At 41.1% G+C, this 15,682-nt stretch overlaps 3 protein-coding genes across 8 annotated transcripts; 2 read left to right on the top strand and 1 right to left on the bottom strand.

The window, feature by feature from the left end:
• Positions 1-3,752: 3,752 nt before the first annotated feature.
• On the top strand, positions 3,753-7,590 carry Hig (locomotion-related protein hikaru genki). Of its 5 annotated transcripts, none has more exons than XM_076830083.1 (11): positions 3,753-3,882; positions 4,008-4,352; positions 4,714-4,799; positions 4,910-5,072; positions 5,256-5,429; positions 5,518-5,652; positions 5,818-5,961; positions 6,035-6,250; positions 6,370-6,588; positions 6,668-6,756; positions 6,862-7,590. In XM_076830083.1, the coding sequence occupies exons 2-11, from the start codon at positions 4,226-4,228 to the stop codon at positions 6,976-6,978; spliced, it is 1,470 nt and encodes a 489-aa protein (XP_076686198.1). In that variant the 5' UTR covers positions 3,753-3,882; positions 4,008-4,225; the 3' UTR covers positions 6,979-7,590. The 5 variants fall into 5 exon arrangements, with proteins under 5 accessions (XP_076686198.1, XP_076686197.1, XP_076686194.1 ...); XM_076830082.1 differs by having other exon boundaries at positions 5,250-5,429; XM_076830079.1 differs by having other exon boundaries at positions 5,247-5,429.
• A 129-nt stretch (positions 7,591-7,719) lies between these two features.
• On the top strand, positions 7,720-14,061 carry LOC143378368 (uncharacterized). The gene is made up of 10 exons (XM_076830077.1): positions 7,720-7,961; positions 8,151-8,353; positions 8,579-8,683; positions 10,798-10,968; positions 11,118-11,366; positions 11,439-11,584; positions 11,664-11,810; positions 11,866-12,128; positions 13,156-13,323; positions 13,489-14,061. The coding sequence occupies exons 1-10, from the start codon at positions 7,850-7,852 to the stop codon at positions 13,590-13,592; spliced, it is 1,668 nt and encodes a 555-aa protein (XP_076686192.1). The 5' UTR covers positions 7,720-7,849; the 3' UTR covers positions 13,593-14,061.
• On the bottom strand, positions 13,692-15,521 carry Mrpl38 (mitochondrial ribosomal protein L38). Of its 2 annotated transcripts, none has more exons than XM_076830084.1 (6): positions 15,272-15,521; positions 15,060-15,224; positions 14,653-14,980; positions 14,405-14,563; positions 14,173-14,309; positions 13,692-14,106 (listed from the first exon to the last, which is right to left on the bottom strand). In XM_076830084.1, exons 1-6 carry the CDS (start codon positions 15,408-15,410, stop codon positions 13,814-13,816), a joined length of 1,221 nt encoding a protein of 406 aa, XP_076686199.1. In that variant the 5' UTR covers positions 15,411-15,521; the 3' UTR covers positions 13,692-13,813. The 2 variants fall into 2 exon arrangements, with proteins under 2 accessions (XP_076686199.1, XP_076686200.1); XM_076830085.1 differs by having other exon boundaries at positions 15,060-15,212; positions 15,272-15,520.
• Positions 15,522-15,682: the final 161 nt, after the last annotated feature.

Below are 15,682 nucleotides of genomic sequence, written 5' to 3'. Positions count from 1 at the left end.
AACATTTGGAAACACACACACATTAAATGTTACTATTCACGAATACTAACAATAATACGAATACAGCAATCGTTTTGTTCAATAGCATGCAGAAAAATTGAAAGAATGAAAAAGTATCACTCACCGTTCGTTGAAAATAGTCTGACTGCTATCTATGCAGACATGCACCCCCTTTTAGCAGTACCAAATAGAATGTGTCCAACTTCCAAATATGTCACATTACTTTCGCGATGAAAAAGCAATAGGAGCACTGGTGCTCTGAATTAATTCTAGATGCGTTAAAACACTGACTTTACTTTCGCGTTCACATTACTAACACGCAGGGCCATTGTGCACTATGAAATACTTTATCGCGAAATAAGCACTGATTCTACAATCGCATTGCACACGATTACAAAAGCAGTTCATGTTTTTAAACATCTCTCAGTATTGGAAAGATGTGTGTGGAATCGAGTAAAGTCTTTCCAAAATAGTCCTCTGGGGGCACTGAGTGTAATGTAGTAGAATCTTGTTGAACGATCTCCCACATAGTCCAGTAATCGACGAAATTTATGCACGAATCGAGAAATCACGAAATAATATACAGGCACGTTCACTGATTCGATCGCTGCCGCGGTTAACGTTGAACTGCGTGGCTTACACCTCTCGTCAATGTTGTCACATTGGTAGAGGTTGCGGTCGACCTCAATAATTGTTTACTATGGAACGTGAAATTTCTAAAGGCCAGAGATAATCCTATATCGCAATGTCCCTTGCAAAATATGTACTTTTCGCGGCTGTAGCCATGCACGCTGCTCTTTCTATGCATACCTATATGTCCAGAATCTTGATGAACGACCTCCCACCTATTCCAGTAATCGATGGAAATAATACATTAAGATATACTATGGCATTTCAATAGTTCTTCCGTCCGATCCGTCCCCGGACTTTGGTGAACGTCGTTATTGAACTCCAATATTTCACGTATCTTGAGAATTCCACGTATCTTTATTTTATATATTTATATATGTGGAAGAAAGGAAAGGAAGGATTTAATCGAACATTTCGAGATACATTTAGTTTTACATTGTATCAAAGTATTACAAGTTAAAGAAATTCTTGTATCTAACTACTTAGGATATTTGACAATCGCAGCAATCGCAACGGCTCTATTCTCACCAATTACCAGATCTCACTGCGAGGATGTTGCAGCGTTTTGAGGCCCGTAGAGAGACTGCCTATTCATGTTTTATTCGGAGAATCTAATGACTCGAAGGTAATAACTATTAATAAGATAACTCATACGAAAGATTTAAACTTAAGGAGCGTAACCAAATCATTAAGCATCTCGAGTGATTGTGAAATTAAAGTAAGATAGTTTATAATGTTTAAAACGCGATACGAAAACTATTATCTCGAATTTAATACATATACTATATTGCATTTTTCTGCGCGTATTAAACGAGAAGTATATATATAATTTGGAAGCGCACGTATAACGTTACTATGCACGAGTACTAACAATAAGTATGTATTCGTGGTCACTGTGCTCGCTACAGCAATCGTTTTGCTCGATAGCATGTATTGGCTATTGGCGGATCCAGAGGGAGGCGATAGGGGCGATCAAGAGTAATAAAATAGAAAAATATTATGACATTGTGTATAATTCTGTATAAATAATTAATGTGAATTTAATTATTTAGGCTATAGTATCAGATAGAGATATTAAAATATAAGTTACAAACAAATTTTAAATCTTGTAGAAGAGGGTTGAAAAATGTACTTATGTACTTTTACATATTTCGCCCCCTCCAAGAAAGGCTCCTGAATCCGGGATGGACCCGGGTTGAAACCCTGTAGGTTCAGGTAGCTCGGCAACTCCAGGGTCCCCGGAGGAGGTCCTCCAGGCCCGAAGGACCGACGACGACCGAGTACATGAAGCTCCGTGAGCTCCCCTCCTAGACTTTGAGAAATGATGTCCCCCGATGAAAACAAGGTCGATGGTTAATTACAATTGCGAAATCCAACGAATTCTTCGGCAAAAATGGATTTTCTGCTAAAATATCCAATCCAGTGGCTATTGCTATGACAAATAATGTTAAAAACATTTACACTAACTGCCCAGTAGAAATTATTATTAACTACGATCGATAGAACTTGAGATATCAAGGAATTAGTAACATTTGATCTTGGATTTTCAAATGATTTTCTACGCCGAATGAATTCTCTTTTATTCTCAATGTTTAATTGTTTTCGATACATTAATGTTAATGCTTATACATATCATATAGTATTATTTATAATGTATAAACACATTTTAGTTGAACTTGGTGTAAATGAATATTAGCAGGAATATTTGGAGAAATCTGAGTGACACACTTGTTTCTCCCCCTTAGTTACTAACATCGACGAAGTATAGGATAGAGCCACGGTACTCTATGAAACACTTTTTGGCAGGCACAAGCACTGACTCTACAATCGCATTGCACACGATTACAAAAGCACTTGCTGTTTTTAAACGTCCTTCAGTTTCTGAAAAGGTGTTCTAGGTAACGGGTATATCTGAATGGAATCCTGTTAAAAGGCCTCCCACATGTTCCAGTAATCGATGAAATTGATGCGCGAATTAAGAAATCATTGGATAATATGCACTATGACACTTCACTGAACCGATGAATTTCTCAGGGCTAGACAAAATTTTATTTCCCAATGCGGGTTTGAAAAGTAACTCGACTTGCAGTTCCATCCATGCAACCTTCTGCGAGCCTTTTATGAATTAGATTTTACTGTAAATTTCAGTGTTGGCCGTAAACTAATACTCGGAGCAAGTAGAATCCAATTATTATTACTACATTAGAATGATTAAACAGTGCATTAGAAGAGCGTGAATTTTTAATACTTTTCGGCGTACGATACGTGAAAGGGTTCTACTACACGCAAACTACTAATAAACAATGTCATCTGGCAATTTGTAGCTTGCACGGACTTTGAAAATATACCATTTTTGTGCGCCATAGTGTCCTGATACCCGAAATGGATTTCCGGAGAGAAATCCGCGTGAGTCGTTGACAAACCGAGCCAAAGCATAGCGTAGCAAAAGCCTACCCTATAAACAAGTCACGCGTATACACGTACGCACACACCTTGCCCCTTAAGGACAAAGTAACCGATGTAGGTAGTTAGGAAACGTGCTTCGACCACCGTCCAAAAGTCTCGAATTAAATTTAACGTAATCCATCCAACTATTGTAAGTACATAGCTAAGTGCAAGTAAGTTTGAACACTCCCGCGCAACCTCACGAGCATGAAATGCATCGAAAACCGTTCCGTTTCCAACAGCGCACATGAATCGCATGAACGAAACGGAACGATATGAATGCGGATTTTGAATTACGCTCCACATCAAACTCAATATCCCTATGCCGTTATAGCTAAGTTGACGTAACACATAAATTTAAGCAGCGGAGATCGCAACAGTCGTTGAGAATGTTTGCCAACTTTGGTCATCCTGAGTTTAAACTGGCGGAAAAGCTGTCCAGGCCACTGAAAGCGTTAAAGAATGAATGGAAAGAAGATAATAGAAGTACCTGTCGGTGGATACACCCGGCATCGATTTGTCAGAATCGATCAGTTATTCTATCTGTTTAACGTCTCGATGATTGTTTTTCATTGAAAAATTGCGACGACCGATAGAACGCGGAGTAAGACGCCTGCGCCTTTGCGTGTACGACGGCATATGTATGTCGTATCTATATAATGATTACTCGCCCCGTAGTTTCGCGGTGGGTGGCGGCGATAGCGATGGTGCGTGTCGTTTACAAACGGTTGTTAGTAGTGATGAAGTTAGTGGCGGTAACGTTGCTTCCGCCGGTAATCGTTTGTCGGTCCTACGCCCGTTCTTTTGGTTCGTTTGCCCATTTTACAATATATACAGTATACTACAATGTACTTAATATGTACGTTGGTTCTATCGGTTGCGATGGACGGTTGCGTTCGGTCGATTGATTGACTCTGTTCTTGGTTTTCCAGTCAGCCTTTGGCGATCGAGTACTTACTCGCGCCGCGATTTGGTATGCGCGTGAGACAAGATGCTGAAAGAAGAGACGAGCGAGTTTCTGACGTACGATAGTTGGCTTTATTTTCGATGCGACACTGGCATCGAAACAGGTTTTCCGTGTGGTGGTGGTGAGTGTGGTGACACTGGTGACTCCGATACAATTTCTCTCTGATATGCAAAGGTGAACAGTATGTCCATCGAGAAAGAAATAAGAGGGAAATTGTTGGAAACTGCGAGCCGCACGATACGCGTTACGACGTATTTTCTTTTGTTACTCGGTTTGACTACAACTGGATTCTGCGATGGGAGACATACAGGTGCGTTTGGTGTTTATGCGAGAGAAAACAGTCCCTTTCTTTCCAAAACGTATAGCCTCCGCTGCGCTGTCCTCTCTATCCGTCTTGCGTGATAGTTTCGAATAATGCGGAATATTTCACGATGAGTCGCGAAACCGATCGATAACGATGCGTCTGGGCGCGCTTGGAAACATTTAGGTACCTATCGACCGTCCAACGGAAACGTGGCGGGCATGCGCGACGAGTCAAGTACATATTACCTATGCGTTACTCGCACGGGGTTAGGTCTGGTGCTTTCTGTTTCGCGATTACATAAATGCACACCGATACCCAGCGCGTGAATATTCCAACGGTTTTTACCGATCGTTCGATTTACTTACAGATACCGACGGCGGATTCCAGCGAGGTTGCAAACTCGATGGTCTGCATGCACTTTTAATCGTTACTTACAAGAATATCACGATATCCGTAAGTGTTGCTTAGGTACCCGAATTGTGTGTAGGTAGTCTAGACCTACTTGCGCACACATTCGACGAAAATACTGTACATGTACGTGTACCACGATTCGTTGCCACTAGGTGGACAACATTACTGTACCGCACGAAGAACGCGTGACGGTACGATGCAGGGAACTTGGCAAGTACAAGCTGGTCGGTGATGACTCGTTGCACTGCCGTAACTCGAGTTGGAGCGGTAAACTACCCTCTTGCGCCCCGACAACGGCCATCTCCAATTACACGGGTAAGTGGACGGGCAAAGTTGTACGGAGAATTTACGACGCTCGCGTGTCGTCCCCGTCGGGAACTTGAATGTATGTTGATTCCATCGAGTTTTGTCTGTAAACTTGTGTGTTCGACGGAACAAACATCCGAAAATGCCGCATCTGGAATTATTCTCCTCCGATGATTGTTTGAGGAGAAATAGAAGATGTCCCGCCAACGATCGTGTTTGGATTACCAGCTGGATCGGCAGCGGTCGAACCATCCGGTACTCTCGCTGTCTTTCCAGGAAGTATTCTTCATTTGGAGTGTCTGTTTGCCAGGAAACTCGGTAATCCGGAATGGACTTGGACCTCGACGTTTCGCCAATATTTGACCGGTAAGCGATCTCGCGTGGATATTGAGCCGCGGGACGCGTAATCGTATTGTAGCGATTTCAAATTTCCACCCCCCCCCCCCCTCGGCAGGATGGGCTATTGCTGCACGCGAGAGAGATTGGAAATACCGACTTTCGATATATTACGCGAAAGCTCAAGATTCTGGTGTGTACACGTGCTCTACACCCCGCGGGCTGTCCAACTCTATACGCGTACACGTCGTAGGTAAGTTGTGAACAATGTTTGGTTGCTCACGTATTCTTCTATCCTTCTTCTTCCGAGGAGATTAAAAGTAAAAGTAAAACTACAAGATGACTCGCCATTTACGCGTGCATGCGTGCGTACCTACTTGACGGTCGAGGAAATTTGTTGCCAAGTCGCTCGTTGTAGACGTTCAATGTCCAGTTTTGAGTTCACCTGAACCACCGCTGACCGGTAAGATTGAAGGCGCGCGGATGGGTCACGGAGCGGTATTCGACTGCCCTGTTGGGTACAGGCTGGAAGGTGCCGCTGGAATAACGTGTCGATACAACGGTAAGGATAAAAAAGGAACGACATGTGTGAAAACACGAGATATCGAGTAGTTTACAGGTACTGCTTGTTACAGGCAAATGGTCGGCCGATATACCTAGGTGCGAAATCATCGAATGCCCTTCTATGGATACGCCTAGCGATGATACGTGGTTACAGCTTCTCGAGTACAATAATAGTTTTGCCGGTAGAGCCGTATTTGCATGCATGTGGGGTCACAAGCTGTTGGGATCTCAGAGCATAGAGTGCAAAGGGGATGGTTCGTGGAGTGGGGCTATACCGAGTTGCGCGGGTGAGTCACGTAGCTCGAATTTCGCTCCTGTTCTCGCGTTCTGCTTCTTGACGACGTCAAGATGCACGCACGACGAGTTTACACCTTCGATGAGAGAACGTAACCATCGATATATACAGAGATTACCTGTCCTGCTCCATTGATACCAAAGAGTGGACGTATTATCGAGCAAACGCATCGTCGTACGCCGCCGACAAGGAAAAAACAACATCGTCCAAATCGCGTCTACAGAGCTGGCGCCCTCGTTAGATTCGCTTGTTTGCCGGGCCACCAACTTTTCGGCGAAGCCTCCGTGATATGCACCGAAAATGGAACGTGGTCCCACTCGTCGCCAGTCTGTAAGTTTTCGCCCCTCTTGGATACGAACGATTAGTTACGCACCGTGAAATCAGTTTCATTCCCCTTTTGCATTTCTAGGCAAAGTGAGATGCCCTTATCCCGGCGATCCGCCTCATGGACGAATCGCACCCCTCAAGTTTTGGTACAAACCTGGCGATAACATACAGGTAACGAAAGAACAAGCTCGACCATCTATTCGTCTTCACTTTACACGGGTATATACCTGCTACATTTCTACGTATTCGAGTTACAAAAGTCTAATTACTGTCCAGGTAACTTGCTCGCCTGGCTACGTAACACCCTTGGAACCTGTAAGGAAACCGACTTGTCGAGAGAATGGGATATGGAGTGCACCGCCCCCGCCGTGCAGGTCGTATAAAGATGTTTAAAACGAAAAGTGTGTATAAACCTCGAGTACCTACAATAGGTATGAACGACGTACGAGTGACTCTGTGTAGTATCGTCGCTAAACATTTGTTGCTGCCCATCATTGATGTTGAGCGTTGCGGTTGGTGCGTGAAATGTACGATACATATCAATCCAACTTCCTGATTCTCGCGCGATACCCTTTCACATTTCCGCGTACATTATACACGTATAGAGTGGGGTGAGAGAAGAATTCCAATGACGAGGACTAACATGAAACATTTCACCGTCAGATTATTATCTCGCAAAATCAAACATGTATGTATAAATAGAGTAGGTATGCACGCAAAAGGGTCATGGAATTCCAACTAGCGGAATGTCGTTCTCTTACCGCAAGTAGTAAGTGCATTGTATGTAAGTGTAGGAGTACGTACAAAGAGATCAGGACAAACAAATAACGATCGTCAGGATGGGAGGGGGGGGGGGGGCGCAATAAACGGACGAACGCGACACGTGTAGATTGTACGTACGATGCCTAATACTAACCATTAAAAGTATACACGCGTAGATCTTCGCGTTTTTCCTCTTGTACGTGATACATCTTTGTACGTAAAATAAAGTTACGTTATTCTGTACGCCGTGGCATATGACATACCTACACAAGTATAGATGCACACATGTGCATACATACTGCGTCCTATACAAATTACAAATTCCATTCGTCGTATGTTACTACGACGACGTATATCCGGCGCGGTGAGTAAAACGAGTAAAACAGACGATTTCTCATATTTCTTTTTCCGCGCTATTGTACAGTCGCAAAGCGAATTGAGCGTAGGGACGAATAATTGATAACACGGGCCTCGCGCGATTCTCGCGAATAACGCTGTCGAGATGCTTTCCAGCCATCGAACAACGGGGATCGTCAAATCGGCTGGAATCAAGGACGATAGATGGTCGACAAAGGACAAACTAGACCAATATCGTGGCGTTCTAAGGTTATACGGTTAGAGAATATTTGCGATGTTTATCCGGTTGGTTTCGTATGACGTTTAGGTTCGTTTTGACAGATTTGTTGACAGGAAAATTTAAAAATTCTTCCAAAACGCGCTGCGCTTACAACGACTATGCGACGAAAAACCGGGAATTTTTGCCAAACTATTTTTTCCTGAATTGGGGGTGGGTACTGTTACAGGACGCGAAAGAAGGCTCGGATCGCAAGATGCTGGCAAATTGAAAAAAAGAATATCTTGGCAATTGGGCTCGTTCCACGAAGATGTAAAAAAGTATCGTCAAATTATAAATGACACCGCGAGAGGAATCTCGGACGGTCGTATCCATAGTTTATTACAAGGTCGCAAAGATTTGCAGTTGAGGTGTCATGGACGCGATACAGAGGTACGATATTTATATGTACATCCATCGTCGTACATACCTACTTTACACTTGAGTTGGTGTCGCGGTACTGCTTCGGTTTCCATCGAAATTAATTACTTTTTTCCCATGTCTTATTTTTACGTTCCACTTGCTACATGTACCCTCGCATCGTTAACCATACGGTTACACCCGAGCGAGATTCGTAAAGAATCAAGCAAGTTTGGTCACGGCATGTTTTGATCGTAGGATATTTACGTCTCCGTTTACGAGGAAAGCAATCGAAAACGTCGTCAGCTCGATAAGCTTCGTTACGAGAAAAAAAGAAAGATGAAACGATGTTTTGAACTACAGGTACTTACGTTGCTGACTGTAACGCGTATAAGTACGTGATTTATGTAATTATTTTTCTATGTATGTATGTATGTACATTAGGGTGGCCCTTATTTTCAACATTCGATTTCTTTTGCGCCCACCCCCTACTATGGTTTCATTTCATAAAAAAAAGTAATCTCTGTAAAAGATTATTGCAATCGGACAACAGGAAAGGGGGGTAAACTTTTCCTCTGGGAAACCTTTTTTTTTCACCGAAAATTTATATGGATCGAAAGCACGTATGAAACAACATGCAAAAATAACGATTTTGAGTGTAGGAATCTATTCAGTAAAAAGCTATTAAGTAAAAGGGACTATGAAAATTTCACGTATATTCTGACCCCTAATGTGACCTACTATTATGCTTCAATTCGAAAGGATACTTTTTTTTAACCAATACTATTATACAACATAGGCCCAAACTCACATCGGTTCGCTACCATGCTTTACGCACCCCCGCACAAATCTAGCCCCAACCAATACTAATACCCTGGACAAATTAGAAAGTGATATGCGCACAATATTCTTTATCGCTTTGTCATAAGGTAATTGAACATCTTCAAAGAAAGAATCTACAGTTCCAGCAAACTGACGACATTTGGTTTTCCCTCTTACACAAATAAAACGTCCAGCACCATGCTGACCTGTTTCAAATAACTTCATCGGTTTGCGATCAACACCACAATTCTTACTAATTCAAAGCAGCCCTTGCTCCCGCAACCATACTAGAGCACTTTTTTCAAACTGTGGTAAAGAACACAAGTTCGGTGTTACCATTTTAAATATATGTAATTACTTTATTTCTTTTTTTAGCCTAATAATTTTATTTCTTGGAGATATTCTACCTCGCGGAGTATTTTTTCGTAAACAAGGGGCTATGCGAGATGGATGATAAAGGCCATATATTGCTTAAAAACAATTTCTTCTTCGATCTGAATTTTAATTCACTACGGAGAAGGTCAAATCTATACGCAAAAGCGAACCACCAAATTGAAATTGAAAATTTTTAAAGTATTTAGCACGTTATAATATTGTCGATCCCCATACATCTAGCGTAGCAATTAATAAATTTAAAAATCACCTGTGTTATCTAACTCCAGAAGCTGTAGCACTTGCTTTCTTATATAAATAATGATAATGATAAGTGTGTTAAAAGGGTTATAGTAAGGAATTAGGACGTTCATGAAATAGCTGACAAAGTACTAGAATATTTCGTTTTTGCAGAAACTAAACTATTTTTAAATGCAGACCCTGTAACGTGGTTAGAAAAACAGACCTACAAACAGGTATTTCAAATTGTAAGCAAATTAAGGGTGGTAAATCATGCAGCACAGAGAGAGAGAGAGAGCAGTTAAGTTAATGGCCGATTACACCCAATATTTAACAAAAGACCAGGAACAAAAACAGTTTACATTGCAAATTGCACAAGATTATCGTCGACGCTACCCAGATGTTAAAAAAATATACATTAATGGAATCACTTTCATAGCTATTATAATACAAATAATAATTAAAATTAATGTAAATAGAACACAATGATACTGTGTAAGATGTTGCTTATTGTTTCTCTTATATTCTTCTCTTTCAAATATTGTGTTAAATTTATTGTCATACGCGCGGTGTGCAAATTCGAGATGCATTATGATACGCATTCCGTATATTCTCTCTATATTGAAACGTTATTACCTAAATATTGGTTGGGAGCACGAAAAAGTTATATACACAGAAATTTATTGTAAAAAATGGAATGCTCTTTAAAAATTATTTCAACAAAATTTCCATTGGGTTTGCCATTTTTGAGAAATTCTTTAAAAACTACAAAAACATTGATGAATTCTAAACTTTAAGGCCTGGCTGGCACCCTTTCCTGTTGTCCGTTTGCAATAATTTTCTACAAGCGCTATTTATTTTATGAAATCGAACCGTTGTATGGGGTGAAAGCAAAGAAATACGAAAAAGGGCCACTCTAATGTACATGCACGCGTAGTATGTAGACATGCGAAATGACGCGCAGTGCATATACATACGTATGTATGTAAGCATCTGCTTATATACTTACGTCATATATATGTATGTTGTTTGCGCGTACATAGTTGGAGCATGCTGAACTCTTCAACGACTTCACGCAAGAACAAGAAACACCATGGACTCAATGTGAAACGCAGCAGATATTGATAACGAATTATCAGCGGTCCATGGCGAAGCAAAATGCTGCGAAAGCGATAAATATAACGTATACTTCTATGCTCGAAATCTTAAAACAGGTACGATTCGTCTTGAGGAATTAATAAAACGCTACGTGTATTTACATACGCGCGTAGGTAGACAGAAATCGCGTACATTACGTTATATGTACATGTAATCATTTTACATGTACCGCGACGATGCTTAATAGCGATAAATCTAATGGCAGGACTCGGTGCACCACGAGACCTTGTTGGACACATTGAAACAGGATCAGCAGAGTCAGTGTAAAGTAATACTTAAAGCAACGATAATGGGTCAGCTCGCGGTGGAACAGTCCGATGACATTGGAGAAAAGTGTAGACGCGTTAATCGGAAGGTCTGGAATAATATGAAGGAGAGAGAACGTGCTTTATCGGTCGTTCGCGGACAAGTCCAAGATCTGTGGTCTTTCGCACGATCGTTGATACGAACCGAAGTAAGTTGCGACGCTGATATGCAGTAAATCGCGAGCAAAGATGATCGCGTTGGTGTGTTGTGCGTATCGCAGAGCGAAGCCATATTCACGATGGACATCACCCGTGCCATGACTGCGTCGCACGCCACTTTAGAAAATCAAATAAGATCCTTGGAAGAGGTGTTCGGTAAAGTTAAGGACTCGCTACTTGTACGGTCCTATCGAGAGTTGCTTTCAAGGTACATATGTACATATTGCAAACCAAAGAAGAAAAAAAGATGTTGACGAGATGCGTTCAACTAATTTTCTTCCCCGTAGACTGGAAGTACAAATGAAACAGCGAACACGATTGTTGGACCAATTCGATCGTAACGTGAAGGAACGCGACTTGTTATTGAGTAAGAAAACCGAGGCTCTGTCCACCCTCTCCGACATCGAACATTCCCTTGTGGCTGGCGGGGAAGAGTAAGTAACGCGAATACATACGCGTGTATGTATGCACGCGCGTAATTCTTTACAGGTATAATGGAGATAGAAATATTTTACTGGAACAAATCGCGATGGAAAAGAAACGAGAAGTCGAACAGAAAAATGCGAGAAAAGAGCGTGGCAAGCTATTGATGGATGTAAGAGCGGCTTTGCAAAATATGGCGGCCATTCTGGTTTGCGTTAGGAAAGGTGGTAAAGTGTTAAAAAAACAAACAAAAGGAGGCGAGCACGATACGGACGAACACGAAGAACAATATGGTGTACCATTACAGATGGAAAAAATGGAGACGGAAGGTAAACGTTGGCGATTAAAACTAAAAAACTAAATGCACGTAGAATGTGGGTATGGTAATTGGAAGAGGGAGTGACAATTTTACTTTGATCTTCGATGGTTCTTTTGTTTTTGTTTGAATCCAACTACACTTACAAGGAACACTATTCAATTGATGACGGAATCACGCAGATTTCTTTATATAGATCGAAAGTATATGTCACACAGGTCACAAAAATGTAAATAAAAGATGCTCCGAACAGCTGGTCTGACCTTGAAAAATCAACGAAGGTAGAACAGGGGAAAGAAGAGAAATGAGGGAAAGAGAATAACAAATCTGCCTGTTCAAATTTAATTATCTCTATTATATGAAAATACATTATAGTAAATGAATGATAATTCTTTAATGATAGATAATAATTAGAAAAAATTAATGATAATAAACGATAATACTAATGATGTCAGTGACATGTTTAGACTGTCTCGTTGATCAAGGTATGAAAGAAACAGTGTTCGCTCGTTACAGTCATTGTGAAATTTATTATTGCTTCGATCACTTTTTTAAACTGTCTTGTCGACAAGATTATCATAAATGTAATGGTCACTATTACCCACTGTTGTGATTTCATTAGTATTATCATTTCTTATCATTAATTTTTTCTAATTACTATCTATTATTAATCTATTATCATTCATTTACTATAATGTATTTTCATATAATAGAGATAATTCAATTTCAACACACGGATTTGTCATTCTTTTTCCCTCATTTTTCTTCTTTTCCCGGTTCCACTTTTGTCAATTTTTCAAGGTCAGACCAGCTTTTGGGAGCATCGTTAGTTTACATTTTTCTGACCTTTGTGATATATACTTTCGATCTATATAAAAAAATCTGCGCTATTCCATCATCGATTGAATAGTGTTCCTTGTTAGTTTCAACACAAGCGTACTGTCTGCGGACGTTGTGTCGAGTGTAAACATACGTACATACATACACAGCAGATATGCATTTCCCCTACATTGTACATATACTTTCGCGTACTTGCGTAGGTCTGACGTTATTATCGACTGTAAGCCGAAAAGTAGGAGCGTTGTTTGGAATGAGCAACTTCGAATTCGAGAAAGATAGAGAGGACAGAGCGAGAGATTTGTATCAAACGTATGTCTCCGATTATCATTCGAAATTAAGGTTCAACGACGTGGACTCGGAACCAACGGGTAACGCGCGCGATTGTTCAACGATGAGTAGTTCTATATTGACCACGAATGAATACGCGAAAATGATGTGTCTATTTTGCTCGCTTTGGGATTCGTTGTGGTCGTGTAATGAATTGAAAAGTATAATACCTACGACATACATATTTGCATGATACTTGTTTTCAGGGTTATTTGTGGAGCACGAAGCGATCGATTCATCGGTACCGACGCGAGCCGAGATCAAGTTAAGGAGCAAACAAGCCGTAGAAACTTACTTAAGACTGGAATGATGCCTTTTCATTTTCTTCGAAACTTGTCGTACCACATACATACATACATACATGGGGTACTCGGGGGTCAATTCGGGTCCAAGAATTCAGGCGAGTCTCTTTATCGTCCATTTATCGGTAATTTATTTACAAACGTCTTTTTTATTACAACTGGCAGTAATTACTAGGAGGTTACTCGCTTCTTTTCCTTTCCACTCTCTCCCTGTTTTGGAATACACACTTTACTTTGCATCATTGATTCGACCCCATCCCATGCGTTCCTTTCTCATTTCCAATTTCAACCAGGAAGGTATATACTTGTCAAAGGCGCACGCGTTAGGATATTTGAGAGGTGATTTTGGCTCTTTAAAAGGATGAACGTCTTTCAATTTTTTTAATAGAAATTCTTTCATTATCTCCTTGGGATCCCTGTATTTGTCCAAATAAAGGTTAAACGGTTCTCTCAGTGGAAACCATGTTTGAGGTTTAATATACGGTTTTGAAAAATCGTACTGAAATATTGGTTCGTTCGTGCCTGCGAAAGGGTAGTTGTTAGATACGTATACTCGACCGCTCGCCGAGTAGAAATATATATACGTACCTAATGTCGACTGATAAAACTGCTTCACCGTAGGATCCCAATCGCTCTGAAAGAACGCTAAACCAGCCGGTGTAAGATGATCTTGATGCTGGCGATAAAACTCCAACGTGTTCCAATCGCGTTCTTTCAACTGTAAACTGTGCAATATACAGATATGCGAGTTAACGTCAATCGAATCTAACGAATCGATCGATCGATTAACGTTCGATCTTCGGAACTGTTACTACTTTACCAGGGTTCAGCCTTCTTGTATTCCGTGTAATCTAAACGTTGACTCTGCCTATAAAGCACGAATACGTAGCGATAATAACCGACTCCTCTTGGCGGAATTGGTCTCAAATAATCCATTATTCGCTCCCCGTGTTCTATTTTGTTTTCAGGAATGTTTCCTCTAAAGTAAAAACATGAGATTCACGGTTAATCTCATGTACGGGCAAACCCGAGCCGATCGTTTCGATAGACAAACTCTAGCGGACTTACAGAAGCCAGTGGCAATACTCGTTCTCCGAATTTTGCATATTTCCATCCGGTGTGCTCATTACCAAAGTCCATAAGGCATCCTTTGGGGTTTTGTATTTAACCAGTGGCGGTTCGCTAGCTTCGCTAGGCTTTATGACATTTCCCGTGTAAACTCTAGCCAACGTATCGTCCTCTATATTGTAATCGATTTCTAATGGCACGACAGGTGCGAAATAGGCGTCTCCGAATAAATCTTGGAAGATTCTGTAATGGTCGGCTATCCTACGGGTGTGAAATGGACTGGCCGTATCTAACCAAGCTTCTTTTACTTTGTTCAAATCGACGGACACTACGAGGAACATGGATAAATTATGAAATTGTTCCACAGAGATGATTTGTTACTTTCTTTCGTTAGATTTCTTACTCACGCGATCTATTTCTCGCTTGTTTTTCTTTACTAGCATCGGATCTTATGGCTTTTCTCTCAGTCATCCAAACGTCAGTCTCCTTTTTGGATGGTCTCGGTACGGAAAAGCCAATGTCCACCTTGTACGATATTATCGGATCTGTTTCTTTAAGCGCTAAAACGGAAGCTGTTAGAATAAAGATAGAGATATAAGAAACATTGCGCCGCGCTTACAGTCGAGTCGTTGCTTCAAAGTGCGAGCAATCGTCGGCGGTTTTCCTCGTATATGATGTCCATGGCGTATTTGTTCCGCACGGATCTTGGAGTGCAATGGAAAATGTTTGGCGAAAATCCAAAACACTTTGTTCGCCATAACCGAATATGTAGTTTTAAACGATCACGGATGTTTAGGGATGAATCTATACACATATGCAATAGGTAAAGTGGTTCGAAGAGGTTAAGGTCGCCTGAAATGAATTCTGTGCTAACCTGATGGAATTTAAATATCTAGGGACAATTCTAAAATGCATAGACCACTGATCTCTAAGGCTGTGTTCCGATTCACGCATTATGCGCATAGACCGCAGCACAGTCGCTGCGCGCATTCATAGCGTTCCGTTTGCAACAGCGCATGAACCGCAGTAA

Source organism: Andrena cerasifolii, chromosome 1, assembly GCF_050908995.1.
Source record: "Andrena cerasifolii isolate SP2316 chromosome 1, iyAndCera1_principal, whole genome shotgun sequence".
Classification (NCBI taxonomy): Eukaryota; Metazoa; Arthropoda; class Insecta; order Hymenoptera; family Andrenidae; genus Andrena; species Andrena cerasifolii.
Note: the sequence above shows the minus strand (reverse complement) of the source record. Positions and strands in the feature narration are given on the sequence as shown.

Bases quoted from the DNA above. Each gene is read 5' to 3' on its own strand.
- Mrpl38 (XM_076830084.1), bottom strand. From the start codon at position 15,410: ATGGCGAACAAAGTGTTTTGGATTTTCGCCAAACATTTTCCATTGCAC. The intron at 14,564-14,652 runs GTAAGTCCGCTA...TTTTTACTTTAG, and splicing joins GAGTATTGCCACTGGCTTCT to AGGAAACATTCCTGAAAACA. The intron at 14,310-14,404 runs GTAAAGTAGTAA...TATATTGCACAG, and splicing joins TACAAGAAGGCTGAACCCTG to TTTACAGTTGAAAGAACGCG.
- LOC143378368 (XM_076830077.1), top strand. From the start codon at position 7,850: ATGCTTTCCAGCCATCGAACAACGGGGATCGTCAAATCGGCTGGAATC. The intron at 8,354-8,578 runs GTACGATATTTA...TTTTGATCGTAG, and splicing joins GTCATGGACGCGATACAGAG to GATATTTACGTCTCCGTTTA. The intron at 11,585-11,663 runs GTACATATGTAC...TCTTCCCCGTAG, and splicing joins TATCGAGAGTTGCTTTCAAG to ACTGGAAGTACAAATGAAAC.
- Hig (XM_076830079.1), top strand. From the start codon at position 4,226: ATGTCCATCGAGAAAGAAATAAGAGGGAAATTGTTGGAAACTGCGAGC. The intron at 5,073-5,246 runs GTAAGTGGACGG...TGATTGTTTGAG, and splicing joins GGCCATCTCCAATTACACGG to GAGAAATAGAAGATGTCCCG. The intron at 5,653-5,817 runs GTAAGTTGTGAA...CGCTCGTTGTAG, and splicing joins TATACGCGTACACGTCGTAG to ACGTTCAATGTCCAGTTTTG.